The sequence below is a fragment of the Leguminivora glycinivorella genome, chromosome 1 (assembly GCF_023078275.1).
Source record: "Leguminivora glycinivorella isolate SPB_JAAS2020 chromosome 1, LegGlyc_1.1, whole genome shotgun sequence".
Taxonomy (NCBI): Eukaryota; Metazoa; Arthropoda; class Insecta; order Lepidoptera; family Tortricidae; genus Leguminivora; species Leguminivora glycinivorella.
Genome location: NC_062971.1, coordinates 15,898,024 through 15,913,446, shown reverse-complemented (window position 1 = coordinate 15,913,446; position 15,423 = coordinate 15,898,024). Strand labels below are relative to the sequence as shown.

Sequence of the window (15,423 nt, the reverse complement as noted above, 5' to 3'; positions counted from 1 at the left end):
TTAATTGGGATTTAGTCTAATTAATGTATACTTATTATATTAAAGACAAATATACTAGCTACGCAATACAACATGTAATTATAGGATTTCCTATTTTATAACTTTGTTTCGAGCAGTGACCCAGTGGACATAGCTGTCCCTCACTTTTGTATGAAAAAAGTGTCTCTTCCACTGGGTCACATATTGTTTTAATTAAAAATGAATCGTTTTTAATTTTTTCCCTAATTGGTATACGTGAAATAAGGATCTTTATTCACGATGGTAAGGTTAAAAATCACAAAAGTAGACCTAATAATAAGTAAGGGTAATTCTTGCAAAAAGCAAGAAAAAGTTGATTCACCCATGTACTTTAAGATGCGTGGTTTTGATAGCGATCCTGTCAGCACGTAGTACCGCGCGAGCGAGAAACTAGAGAGACAACACTAAGAGCGTACAGTAAAGATATTAAACATACATAGTTGCGGAGAAAATGCCAAAATTATGAATCCAATATTCCAAAACCTTAACATCATCATCATCATCATTTCAGCCACTAATTGCCCACTGCTGAGCACAGGCCTCCCTTCGTGTACGCCACTTATCCCGGTCCTGGGCTAATCTCATCAAGAAATAACGGAGTAACAAACCTTAACGTATAAGTAATAAAGTCTTGTATACATATTTTGTCACTTTATCCGCATCTATAATGCCTTGACTGTACGTGAGAGTCAAGTGTAGTTAGAGGCTTGTTTTCTGACTTGCGGGCAACGTGTTCTTACCGTATTTTAAGATGGGTGGTGTTCATAGCAATATTCTTGCGTGTTGCGCCATCACCGTCCCGCCAGCACCTAGCGCCGTGCGAGCGACAGAGACAACACAACACAGGCTTGATGTTGGAGGCAACGTGTTCCTAGTTAGCGTATTTTAAACTGCGTTGTGTTCATAGCGTTATTCCTGCTCGTACAGGTCAATACGCAAGAGTTGGCACGAATGAGTGAATTAAAATATCTATGTGTGTGACAGGTTAACCAATAAAATAGTGGTTATTGACATTAGAGTTGTGCCTGCTCGTTCACTGAAAAGATCGCTCCCAACTAGTACGATCTCCGAAGTGTACTAGTTCGTTCTTTTAGGACATTTAGGACAGTAGTACACCGAGAGCGAGAGATAAATTGTGCATATGGCGTACAGTAACGTTCGCTCGTACTAGTCGCGCGAGAGCTGATCGGCCGTTTTCGCGCGCTCTCGGTCGGTTTCAGTAGGATCACACGGATCGCTTTGCTGTCATTGTCACTCCTCGGCTCTTCGCTCCTTTCGCTTCCATTCTGTTGCGCTTGTGTGTGTACTAAATGTACTAGAGAGCAGAATCATTTGGGAGTAGTTCGGTCTAGTACAGTGCAGGGAATCGTGTCTTTTGTACTATTAGTACATGTCCTACACAAGCCTAATTGACAGTTACTACAGTAAAATAACCCACACAACAAAATTTTCGTTCATTCCATTCGTGCCAACTCTTGTGACACGAAACCTAGTGTGACACGAAACATGTGGCGAAATAGTCCAGTGTAGGTTACAGGCTTGTTGCCTGACTTATCCTGGGGGAATATCATGATCCTAGTTAGTATATTTTAAGAATTGTAGCTCACTGACTTTAACCTTTTTTTCTACTCCCGTACTGTTATTCGTGAGTTACAAGGTCGTGCATAGAACTTTAAAACCCTACATAAAAGATGTCAGGACAAGTCTATCTAGTCTATACCCTGAAAACATTTAGTAGCAGTCGCACGATATAGCTGTTTTACAGTTCAGTAAATACATTGCTACCAACTTAACAAACCAATTCGCAGAGTCGAGACTCCTTCGTTTTCTGCTGCGTTCATTGGCGACGCGTCGAATCGCATTCAAATGTATAGAACTCGATTCAACTCGGCTCGATTCGTCTTAGTGGCCAGGCTTCAAAGAACCATACCATAGACAGTTTTATTTTCATGTTTGCACTCAAACTGCATATTCAAAATGGTAGGCGGTCCACCTAGATAACTAAGATGACTGAAAGTAGGTATTTGTTGAATTTATAATTTTCTTTCAAAATAAGTGCTTGGTCGTAGAAAAAGTATTGTATGCAACGGTGTTTAACTGAGTCAAAAAATGCTCGTGGCGTCTTTATTAACAATTTTCGGCTTCGCCTCAAATTGTTACCCACGCCACTCACCTTTTTTGACCTCTTTTAACCACCAGTTGCATAAAATACTATTAACGCCACACATAGTATAACGCATCATCATCGTAAACCTTATTGGAATGAATTAAGCTGTATTTTATACCGTAACCTTGCTCTTTAGTCTTTTGGTTCAAATGGTTAAAGATTGGGTGGTCAAAACTGACCGCGAAGTTCGACTTGCATTGCCTGGTTATTTTGGATAGGGTAAACTCTCCTGTTCCTACACAGTTAATGGTTGTATTATAGTTAAAGGATTACATGAGTGAAACCAGTGTTAAACTGTACTCGTCTTAAAACTAGTTCCTGATCTTGTAGGTTTCACATAAATGGAATTTTATCAATTACAATTATACCATACAATCGACTAATTTGAGCGTTAATTTTTATTGATGGTCACTTCAAAATCATGCTAAAAACCGAAAGAAGGCAATATAAAGTAAGATTGAGTAAGGGAGCAGGCATTACAGTTAATAACTCAAATATGCTCGAATTCTTATTTATATGTATATATATATATACACCGTGTTTCCGGTATCACTCAAAACCTCAGACACCCCAACTGATTTTTATTTTTTTAAACGTATCTAGAATGTTCATTTTTTAATCTGATGATTATTATTTGTTTAAATTGAATTTTTAATTTTCTGTGCAGCTCTACTCGGCTTTTAACTCTACACTCAATAAAATCATTGCTAGCTACCATCATAAGCCTTCACACTGTTTAATTGTGTACGTTACTGCAACGACACAAGGTTTACCAATAGACAGCTATGGCAATGTAAAGCACTTTAACCTGTCTCACAGTAAACTTCAAATTGGACAGGTGACTCAGTAAGCAAATTTAAACCTAAAATTCAAAATGACAAGGTTGTAATTAGGTACGAGTTCAGTTTGTTATGACTTATGATAAACTTATTTAAACTGACGCACAACGTCTATTTCGTAGCAGAAAAAAAAATCGTCCAAGTAACCAGCCAGTATTAATACCCTTAAATACTGAAAAAGGTATACAACCTCTAACAATATGATATGCACAATGTTGTATTACGAATTTGTAGAATGGGCACGTAAACAATAACTAATAATACAAATTAAAACAAAAAATATTACCCCCATCAAGATATACCTCAATCGATTTTACTCTCGATTCTGAACAAACAGTTTTCAGGTTTTTAGTGTTAAGTGAAACACGGTGTATATATATATATATATTATATTTTATTTATTTATTTAATCAAAAAAGTAACACAGCATTACAGTTTACACTAAGGCACTGTGAAACTACAAAATACAAAACAAGACACAAACGATAAATAATACAAAAAATAACACAAATTAAACATTAGATTTGGGATTTTTTTTTGGATTTTATATCCTGACACTGTCTTAATAAAGTCTTGTATAAGTCATTTAACCCTTAAATGCATAGTGATGTATACATGCATCATGTATTTTTGACTCTATTGATAGCATGTCAAAATTCAAATTTGAATAAATCTTTGTCAAGGTCATGCATTTGGGTTAAGGGCCTGATTTACCATCCGCATAAAGCTCGAAACGGCCGGCAAGTTTTATATTGCTCATGCAATAGGCTAGTTTCCTACTAGTCAAATCAGCTTCTTTTTAAGGACTGTCAAAACGATTTGCTAATATGGACATAATATGGAATTAATAAAAAAATACTGAAGAGTGACGTCACGGTCAATTAATTTACTTTATATTTTCTCTTTGACTTACTAAATATAAATTATGCTTAAACATAACTACGTTCCGTTAATTATGTGGTGCTTTATTTCGTGCACTGCATAACATATTTTATTTTAAGTATAGGAAATTAGCCTATTGTACCCATTGATATTTTATTCTAAATAAAAATAGTTGGTGTTGTAGATTGTTCAGTGTGGATGTGTATGGCTTTCGATGCGTGTTCGTTGAAGGGTGAGGTGGTTGTGAATAGGTACAGTCATCGGCATAAATAAGTGAAGATTTTTGTACAGAGTTACTTTAACGTCGTGTTTGAAATGTCATACGAAATTGTCAAACGATTAAAAGTGACAAGGTACAAAAATCATCACTTATTTATGCTGGTGACTGTATCAAAGGTATAGTTACCTACAAGACTAGACGAATATACGAATGTTAAGGTATAGGTTAACAAGCGCTAAGCGCAACTAAGGGAAGTTAAGGATGTTATACAAAACACAAAATTAGTCTATTATTTAATTAAAATTCTCTTACAGTCACAAAATACACTATTTAGTTCAATGAATGCAATGAATTAGGAGCTTAGACTCATTAGGTTATGAGTTTCATGACTAAACATATGTACATAAACATGTATATGAGCCGTTTGTATTAATTTCTGTGTATTGTCCGTGAGGTCCAAATTATAATTTTTTTGCTCAGTATCATATCGTGTCACTCAAAAGGATGCGAGCGTCGGTTTGTATTATCATGTCAATTCTATCATATAATAAATAGTTATAATAATATATGAAATTGTATACCTAATCGTGCACCTACATAATTATATCGTCGGATGGCAAGCAAAGTTATTTACTTATTACAGAAAAATATTAAACAATCAACCTCGTTTCACACTACTTTGGTTCACAAAGGCTCTGAACTTAGTGACTTGATTGTCATCAGACCATTTTGTTAATGTGGAGTCCAGTGCAATTTTTGAAAATATTTAATAATTACTTTAGAATATTATTTTTTGTAGTATTATTTATTATTTACTTAAATGTCTTAAAGTAATATTTATATTAGCTTCTACAAATTTCATGAAGCGTTCCAAAGAAACTTTGTAGGTATTTATTAAAATATCGTTACGTTTATGTTGCTTAACCTCGTAAGGCCCACCATAGTTAGTTTTCCCATTTTGAATTTGAACCTTGTTCTATAAGTAAATTGGTGAGAATTTCGTTTGTTTCAAAAAGCAATGTAACAATGGAACAACTACTTTATTTGATTCATGGAAGATTTAAATTAGATTGCAACATCTATGTACATTGTAATGTACATTGGGCTTTACGAGGTTAATGCTCTTCTCAGTGACACGTATAATTGAGTAAATTTTGTGATGAAATTAGCATTTATTTGTGCTACTGTACAGCAAACGGCGATAAAGAATGCGCGTCGGTCTTTGGAAAGAGACAATTAAATTAACGTCACATAAGCAAGAAAGAGACAACGCTCTACGAAGACGAAAAACCGATGCGCATTCTTTATCGCCGGCTACTGTATGTAAGTGGGATATTTGTATTGTTACTTTTAGTAGCAAAATATAATTTAATATAAGTTTTTAATGAATGACAATACTTAATTATAATTGTATAAATGTTTATTGAAGTTTATTATACATAGTTTATATATATGAAGATTGTAGAATCATAATCAGTGTCATGTTTGACGAGTGTTAAATGAAATGTTTACAACTTTTACAAGGATGTAAGTTAGTTAAAGTTTGGCTAAGTTAATTCTGCAGCGATAAAACAATATGTATAAATAAATGGCAAGCAATATGAGCATTATGGCGGCGTTTCCATAGGTACCTACTTTATAAGTGCCAAGTCGCTGTAGCCTAAACTTTAACGGACTCAATGTTGTGTTTTTGCACAAAGAATATAAGAAATGAGTTTTTCACTAAAGTGTGTTTGTTAATACATAATTTATATAATATAAGATATTTTATCAGGTTCTACAGTGGCCTAGGGTTCCAATTGGTTGACTGTACAAGTTACAACAAGGTGGATCATCTAAGTTAATTTGCTAAAATCCACAGTGCAAAGTTGTTTTCATTTACTGCAGTATTATAAAATAGGGATACAAATAGTGAACCTAATTTCCAAGGGTTGTCTCAGACTAACGTTTTCTTTCTTGCGCCTGTACGGTCGTTTTCATGTTACGCGCTTGCAATCGCGTTATATTTCGCTATGTTTTGTCTTGACGCTCATATTGCGTTTTCGAAAACGACTTTAAATATGATCGTGAAAACGTTAGTCTGTAACCGCCTTAACAGAACTATAAAGTTTCATGACTAATCCTGTAATCGCCACATTTTAACAGGAAGTGTATTTTATGTGATCGATCTTGTTCGACGCTATGAGTATCCTACGAGAACGCAATCAAATATATCGAAGTACATTAATATTTAATCATTGTATTATTGCTCGAGCGCTCGCGAAAAGTTTATACAGTTTTACCATGGTTTTACCCCAAGTCTGCGCCAATTTTCAATAGCCTGTGGAAATGTCAGTGTAAACGTCATATTTTCATCGGAACTATTTTATCATTTATCCACGTGGATAAGTGATAAAATTGGAATCATAATATGCCGGCAGCCGGCGTATCATGCTGCCAATTTCACTTATCCACGTGGATAAGACATCTGTCACTGTCACTCTCACACTGACATACTTGCCAAAGCGTGACGGATACTTTATCCACGCGGATAAGTGATAAAATTGGAAGCATGTATTATACTACTGCAATAATCATTGAGTATTTTACATGTAATTAAATTAAAATAATATTTCCACGACTTTCATAACTTATTCTAAAGTTAAAATATATAAACGAAGCTGAAACAATTTTCTTTTGCATATCATGTGTTCCGTCTAGTTCTGACCTTCATCATCTAGAGATTTGTTTATACTAAGTCGGAGGAAAACATGGAGAATACACACTCGGCCCTTTCAATGCATGGCGAGCAGTTAGTCTGTTCGGAAAGAGAAGAGTCGTGGAATGTATGGGACCCCATACTTTGGCCCATCTTTCCGAACAGACTCTACCGTCTCATATAATACTACTCTTTGCTCTACCGACGTGAGCTGCCGCACAACCTCGTTTAGTAAGATTAAAAACTATTTGTCTATGTTTAGAAGTCATATTCAAGTTTGTAGAAATAGGCTAGTACTTCAATTTTTCATATTTTTCTGGCAGGAGTCGTGACGTTACAAAAGAAAAATACTGTCATTATAGCGGTAATGACACTCGACTGCTGTCACATTTTCAAGATCGTGTCATGATTTAGTGGTTCCGCGGGTCACTTTTATCCTGAACTATGCTGTATTGGCTCAACACTCCGCCCAACATTAACAGCTATTATGAGTTCAGGGAATTTCAGGCGGCCGGCAAGAAGTAAAATCTTACTGTAACAGTACATAAAGAAGAAAGGTATGCTCGGTTATCCATCTACAGCTGGAGGGCGCTGTCCGTAGTAGATTCACTGCAAAGTTTTCACATGGTATCATGCAGTTAAGCACTGAAGTGGAAGCAGACACTGAAAGTGTTAATACCACTTCTGTAAATTAGGAACTGGATACCTTAGTAGGAGCGTACTATAACTACACGAAGATTTATTGCTATGCTGGGCTTTTAACCCATCGAGAAGAGTTGAAAAACTTAGTCTAATTAGTGATGTGCCGTTCCGTTAATTGAGTATTTTATACCATTAAGTATGTATCTCATGAAAATGAAGCCGTTGTACAGTCGCCATCAGATATATCGGAGCGCTCAAGGTACTCAAAAATATCTGAACACGCCTCTAACGCCATGGCAATACAGGCGTGTTCAGATATTTGTGAGCACCTCGGGCGCTCCTATATGTATATCTGATGGCGACTGTACTGCAAAACTTATCATTAGTCAGGTGCCTATTCTAAACTGTATAGCAATTCTCTCACCTATTAAAAGTACCCACATATTTTTACAGGCTTCGTTCGTGGAAGTCAATGAGGAATACCTATTTAAAGCTAGTGGAAGAGTAACAGCAACATTGTATGTTGGTTCCAGGCGGAGCGATGATATGTATTACGTTGACGAAAATGGTTCTTACGGTGCTAGCGGCTATCGTTCTATCTCCATATGTCATCCAACGGGCCTGCACAGCGCGGGCCACGCGGCCCAGTGCCTCTGTTTGCATGCATCGCTACAACCCCCCTAAATAATAATGGTAATTACAACATTTATAATATGATATAATATGTGCGTTCCCATTGAGGGTCCACGTTAGAATTTCGAGCTTTTGAATGTGTCAGTCTTTTGCATGTCAGGTATCCGTATTTCATAATCCACTTCAAATTTACAACTTCTGTAAATGAGTACTCTTAGTAAAAGATTTGTAAAACTAATTTCATTAATTGTGACCCCTTTCTGCTAACTCAACACGAAAAAATATCATGTAGAATGTGGTCCCTCAATCGATCGCGATAAGTTCGCGTTAAGAGAAAACAATAGTATTATTTAAAATATAGGTGTGACTGAGAGTTAGTAAAAGTACTCGAATCATTGTAAATTCAAGCTTTAGTTTGTAAAAGATGCCATTCAAAAGTTTCGATTGATTAAAGGTGGTCCCTCAATTGAAACGTTTGTCATAAAAATAAATCAATTTACGTAACAATTGGTTGTTAAATAGACAATTGCTATAGTCTACTCGTTAGTAAAAAATATTTACTAACTGTTGCTCATCGATCAGTAAAAACAAATGTACCGTTTTACTTAAAATAATAATCAAATCGAAGAAATACTACGGGTTAGATGACCACACATCTTATCGCGATCTTTGTGTATTTGGACCACATTCATGGTTTTTTATATCTAGTTAGCAGAAAGGAGTCACAATTAATGAAATTAGTTTTACAAATCTTTTACTAAGCGAGAACAATCACAAGTGGATTATTATTTCTAACGTCCACCTTCAACCGAATGTAACTTTTGAATTTCAAATTATTTTTGAATTTACAATCAGAATCACGAGCTCTTTCGATCTAGGACAAAAAATGGTTCCAAAATTGTCTATTACATTTTGTAGGTATTTTGCATATTACTTTACATTTTGTAACCTCTGTACAAAGTGTTTGAAAAATGGTAACAAAGTGGAAAAATTAAATTTGGGGCGCTTTTTTTGCCTAGTAGGATCGAAAGGGCTCGTGAATCTCGTGATTCTGAATAGGAAAAACATTAAATTGACTTATTTTGAAAAAAAAAGGTTTGGAATCTTTTTTTGCGAAAATGCCCAATGTTATTGGCTGTTTAGCCAACATAGAACGGAACGCCACTGTCACTGTTGCGTTTTACATGTCCGATCCGATATCGGATGTCGGACCGATATCCCATACTTTACAGGCGCCATCTTGGATTTTTTCTATTAAAATTCTCCCGACTTCCGATATCGGATCGGATAATGTGAAAACGGACTTATAGTAATCTATTGAAGCGTAAGCGACTGTCACCTCCAGGCATCCTGGCCGCAGTGACAAATGCTAATCTTTCACGCTCCCTAGCGTAGGTATTGAAGTTATTTTTCTGTATTAGCGGTAGAGATAACTACAATACGTTATGTAGCGGGGCCGATTGGCATCTAGCTTGTCTTTAATCATCGTAATACTACGTAATTTCCAACTGACCTGATGAAATACGACATCTCAGTCTGCAGTTAGATATTACGCCAGAGATTCACGAACTGTTTAATTACAGGGATTATTAATCCACATTTTAAAAGCAGTTTTATTCCGTCAAAAGAAAGCGGTTTTTCCAGTAGCAAAATTTCAATTTCCGAAAAAATTCGTCCCGTCAAATACTTAAGGGGTCTCCACTGACCGTGGGAATGAGTAGACACGAGTATCGGGCAATCGTCCGGATATATATCCGGATTGGGTGTAAATAATAGCTAGTATGGTCTAATCTGAGCGTCATAATTTTCTACAATGATGTCATAATATCGTACGTGTTAGGTATCTTACTGTTTTTTTCAGACCAGCGGCATGTCAACAGAACATTCAACCTTTAACCGATTTTAACTGGTTCTACCACAATGGCACTTCAACAAACTTTGTACTTACATCATAACATAACATTCAGGTAAAATAACTACATATTAATGTACCTATTATTATATTATAAATTACAGTTATGTACAACAAAACGATGACAAGAGATATCAATAGTTAGCGACAATTATTGTTGTACCGTAAACTAAGTTTAAACACTACATATGCATTTTTTCAGATTCTGACTCTATGCTTCCGTTTCCATAGTTAAACCAAGCTACAATTACAGACCATGACCATTTCAAAATTATAAAGAAATTACTAGGTAAGTTCTAAATACCTACGCTAAACTCAATAAAAAGAGGTAGGTAATAGTGGCATGGTATTCTTGTACAGTGAGCTGCAAAAGTGCATGGATGGATTATCAATGAATTCATTCGTAGATTATAAATAACTGCATAAATTACATGATTTTTTCGGAATTATACTTTGAGACATTTAATCGTAATATCTATAAAGTCTTACATTTACATTCTTTCGTTGTTTTTCAGATCACAATGACTGGCAATAGAATAATCCCGAACTCGTTCCATTTCACTACTCATAAGTTTCAGTAAACCAATTACCTGCTTACTCATTTAGAAGATATTTACATATATACTCATAACGAAATCACCTGAAAACGTAAGTATTGGTTTTTTATGTCGTTGCTTCAGCCAGCAAACATCAGTTTTAAGATCTAGTTATTAAAAAAACTCTTCTTTTTAATGGCATACTCATTAAAAAGAAGAGTTTCAGGCTTCGCTTCAGTTTTCAGGGCTCGCAAATATGAAATTTTGCAAACATGGACTGTATGGGTAATTTTGATCGCATGAAATAATGCCAATAATCCCAGGCCAGGAGTGCATATCGCAATTTTTCTGTACCTAATACACGAACTAACACGAACACGACGCGACCATTTAGTATAACAATTTAAATTAAACTGGTTGCGCAGGAATGAATGTGGATTTTATATAATATATAAGCCAGCCTCAGAATTTAACCAACACATTGTCTGCATTGTCTTCAATTATTTTTTAACAATGAGGACGTTACTTTGCTTCCCACCTGACAGTTTATAAACAGAGTGTAGTTCGCTGTCACAACATCACCCTGTACCATGTAACAGCAATGTCAGTTCTACTGAGCATACATGCTATAAATATTTATATTCTATAGAAATATGGGCATCGACCGTTAGAGCGCCTATATCAAATTCATATATCAATAATCCAAACAACACATACCTATATATTAAATGCCAACCTATCTATGATTTTCAAGCCAAATTCAGGTACTTACTTGAATACCCGTTAGCGACACGTGTCGCTTCAAATCTGCGAGAAAACTAAATTACCTAATACAAAAAGGAATTTTAGGATTTTAACGTCCTACAAAAAACCAAAATTGGGACTGAAAGCCCCATCGCTTGGATAAGTCGACGACAATAACAGGTCGCATTATTTCAGCAACATCGTGGTACGAGGCAGGATGCAAGCTCGCATATATCACGGCAAGAAGGCACATGCTCGCGAGTGCAAGTGCAGAAGGTGCTTCAACCTCGGCTGCGTCACGTTGTGTTGCGGCTGTCACTGCGCGTGTAAAAGGTACTTTATATCATATACCGACATATAAAGCACGATAAACGAATGTTAACCCTTTTATTGGCAAAAAACGCGGAAGACAAAGAGACGGTTAGGTCAACCAAATCTTGACACTGAAAAAAGTCGGAAAATTTTAAAAATTTACCTAGCTCGGCGGTCAATGGCTCGGCGGCCAATTGTGTTCATAAAACGCGTACCTGCCTAAACCTTGACGTTGGCGTAATTAGTTATCGACGAGCCAGAATACTTGAAATTTATTGAAAATGTAGAGGCGAATGTTTAATTCCCAAAGAAGAATTGAATTTCGGACCTTTTTATAGTGCCAACAATTGGTTGAAGATCGTCTGCCGTCTACCTACTGTTTCTAATTTAGGATAAACGTTCTAAAGATTATAATATTATAAGTAGTGGTATTAAGAACCGTTCTAGCATTGTGTTACTACCCATAGATTCTGCGTTTGTATTCCAGAACTACGGATAACCCGATAACCTACTGAAGATATGGGGGAGATCACAAGCTTGGGAGCCATGGCGAATGTGGTGCTGGTGCTCTGCATGCTGGCCGGAGCTCATCAGGTTAGTGACACCTGATATTATATGATGATGATGCGTGATCTTTCGACACCCCTGCTGGGGTGTGAGTGGCCCTTCCGCTGTGGGGGCTGTGTAGGGGCGCACTCCATCCTTGTGAGGCGGTCTGTCGTCGTCTTTTTGGGGACGACTGGGCGATCCGGTAATTGCTAGCCCTACCGCTACCGGCCGTTATCCAACCCCACGACCCTGTTTAAGTGCAATAAATATAAATTAAATAAACTCCAATGTTGAATGTACCTATTAGTTTGATTTAAAGGCATGTCAAACCGAAAAACCTAGTAGGCATACGTGACCAATCACTATTCCAAAAAACCGGCCAAGAGCGTGTCGGGCCACGCTCAGTGTAGGGTTCCGTAGTTTTCCGTATTTTTCTCAAAAACTACTGGACCTATCAAGTTCAAAACAATTTTCCTAGAAAGTCTTTATAAAGTTCTACTTTTGTAATTTTTTTCATATTTTTTTAAACATATGGTTAAAAAGTTAGAGGGTGGGGGGACGCACTTTTTTTTCCTTTAGGAGCAATTATTTCCGAATATATTAATATTATCAAAAAACGATCTTAGTAAACCCTTATTCATTTTTAAATACCTATCCAACAATATATCACACGTTGGAGTTGGAATGAAAAAATATCAGACCCCACTTTACATGTGGGGGGGGGGGGTACCCTAATAAAACATTTTTTCCCATTTCTTATTTTTGCACTGAGTTGGCGTGATTGATATACATATTGGTACCAAATTTCAGCTTTTTAGTGCTAACGGTTACTGAGATTATCCGCGGACGGACGGACGGACAGACAGACATGGCGAAACTATAAGGGTTCCTAGTTGACTACGGAACCCTAAAAAGGTGTCGATTAAATAAAGGTGATGAAAGAAAGTAATTACTTATTAAGAAATATAAACGAGGCCAGGTTTGGTAAAATCCTGAGTGAAAAATAATAATAGGTTGTTTTTTTTTCAGGTTTCGGCGGGTTGCAAACACTGTTCCGTAAGTACATATATAAAATTGTGCAACTTGTTTATTACATGCAACCAATTTTTACTGATTTCCGACATTTCCGTTAACTTTATGGAAAAGCTCTTCAGGACAATTAATATAATTAATTTCTTAAGTTATTAAAAAAATCTATTTAATGGTTGAACAAGTTTACCACAACCTTTATGACTTCCTAAGGGCCACTTGCACCACCCGCTTAACTCAAGGTTAGTCGGCTGTCAACTGTCAAATTCCATATAAAATGGTAGGTTAACCTAGGGTTAACCCTCCATTTTCGATGGTGCAAGTGGCCCTAATAAGTAGTATTTATTTTGACATGTGCCAAAAGATGGTTGACACTAAGTTTTTTGTTATTCATAAGCTTCTCTCACAATTTTTATATACATTCTAGATGCAGGCCGCTGGTAAAGAAGAGAAGGCCATGTTCCGCACCCACTCTGACGCCTGCTTGGCCACATCCAAAGCTGACCCCGCGCAAGTAGACGCTCTGAGCCGCGGAGAATTCCTGGACACGCCACAGCTGAGGGCCCACGTGCACTGCGTGCTCATGAAGTGCAAGGTGGTCGGCAAAGACGGCAAGCTGCAGAAGACTGCGGTCCTTGACAAGCCATCTATGCGCGGAAATGGAAAGGACGTCGCCAAGGTGAGTGGTTTTTTGCATGCATAGGGCGAACTGCTATTACACCACTAACGTATCGCGAGACAATACTATTATTGCGTCCCTCGTCCTTGGGTCTATTCGACAATTTTACTTTACATAGACCCAGGAGCAGTGTCGGTTAGGAGTCAAGTCTTTTGAGTCCTCAGTATATTAGACTTATCCTCTTATTCATAAAGGTACACTAAAGTTAACAAGCGGGTAAAAATCGTTTGCCCCTTTCTATCACACCACACCAATACGTCGGAAAGGGACAAACTATTTAGATCGGCTTGATACCTTTAGTGAACGTTTATGAATAAGGGGGTTAGTCTTAAGGCGGATATTTAGTTCTCACCGACACTGAGTATTCCGCGAAGACTTGATTCCTTGAAAGATACCTCATGTTGTTGTAGCCTCGAATTTCTACCAACACTACTCGGGAGGTAATATCATACTGTCTTTAGATCCTGGAGAACTGCGCCGAGCACCAATACGGCGACACGCCCGAGGATCTGACCTGGAACCTATTCCGATGCGCGTACGACAAGAAAGCTATCCTCTTCGACTACATGCCCAACGCAACCAGCTCTCTGCAAGCGTAGCGTCGAATAATACACGAAAGACATCGTTCTCTTGCTATTGGCTCATCGCTAAATACCGCCTCTGCTATACTGTGCTACTCTGTGTCCTGTTATCATTTCCGATACTTCCCTGAATTATGATTACCTTTACTCTGTCAAGAATGTAAATTCGTAGTGTTTCCCTCAAGTAAAATCATATTAAAAATTGTATTTTTATTTTGCTGAAGCGATTGTAGACCAAAAAGCAAAACTTACTGTAACTAGGTTTTACTTGCGATAGGTAGGTACACAAACTGACACCAGTAATTTATTCGCGGTTTTGCCTTCTGAGAATCTCAGCGGGTTTAAGAAGCATGTCGGCCTTTGCTGATGATGCATGATGTGTCGCCGTTTCCGGAAATTGTTTAGATACTTGTCCATGGATACAAAACATGTGAAAGAAATTTCTTATTAAGGACTACTTATTAATCAATATACAAAGCAAACGTTGGGGTTATAATTTAGCAGGTAACTATTACTTATCGCAATTATTAGATGGAAATCATCACTAAATAAACATTGGTATTTCAGATGGAATCATAATGACTCCATAACTTATGAAGCACCCAGTCATTGTTGAAATATTCTATGCAATGCCTCAGACTCCAAGTTTTCCGGAAACTAGGTAGTAAGATTTCATGTATTTGTCTATATTAGTAAATAGTTAGTCAGTCTGTATAAATAAACACTTACATCAGCCCAGGAGCAAAAAAATCAGCCCAGACGACCCTGGGACAGACAATCTTGACAAAGTATTACTAGGAACTCTAAATAACAAGGCTAGTGAATGAAGAGAATAAGGCATTAGTAAACTTTTTGACAATCAGCGCCACTCCTTCAATCAAGCACAAAAATCGAGCGGTCATATTATGTTTGTTGATGCTGCCTTCAAAGAGCAACAGAATTATTTTTGGAGCAGCCTGCCCTCTTAGCACAATTGTTCCTT

The 15,423-nt window shown here is 36.9% G+C and overlaps 1 protein-coding gene across 1 annotated transcript; it reads left to right on the top strand.

The window, feature by feature from the left end:
* The first annotated feature begins 7,956 nt into the window (after nucleotides 1-7,956).
* LOC125229694 lies at nucleotides 7,957-14,643 on the top strand. Its single transcript, XM_048134600.1, has 9 exons — nucleotides 7,957-8,159; nucleotides 9,961-10,066; nucleotides 10,214-10,300; nucleotides 10,527-10,659; nucleotides 11,487-11,624; nucleotides 12,091-12,197; nucleotides 13,182-13,208; nucleotides 13,609-13,860; nucleotides 14,322-14,643. The coding sequence occupies exons 6-9, from the start codon at nucleotides 12,123-12,125 to the stop codon at nucleotides 14,457-14,459; spliced, it is 492 nt and encodes a 163-aa protein (XP_047990557.1). The 5' UTR covers nucleotides 7,957-8,159; nucleotides 9,961-10,066; nucleotides 10,214-10,300; nucleotides 10,527-10,659; nucleotides 11,487-11,624; nucleotides 12,091-12,122; the 3' UTR covers nucleotides 14,460-14,643.
* The last annotated feature ends 780 nt before the right edge of the window (nucleotides 14,644-15,423 follow it).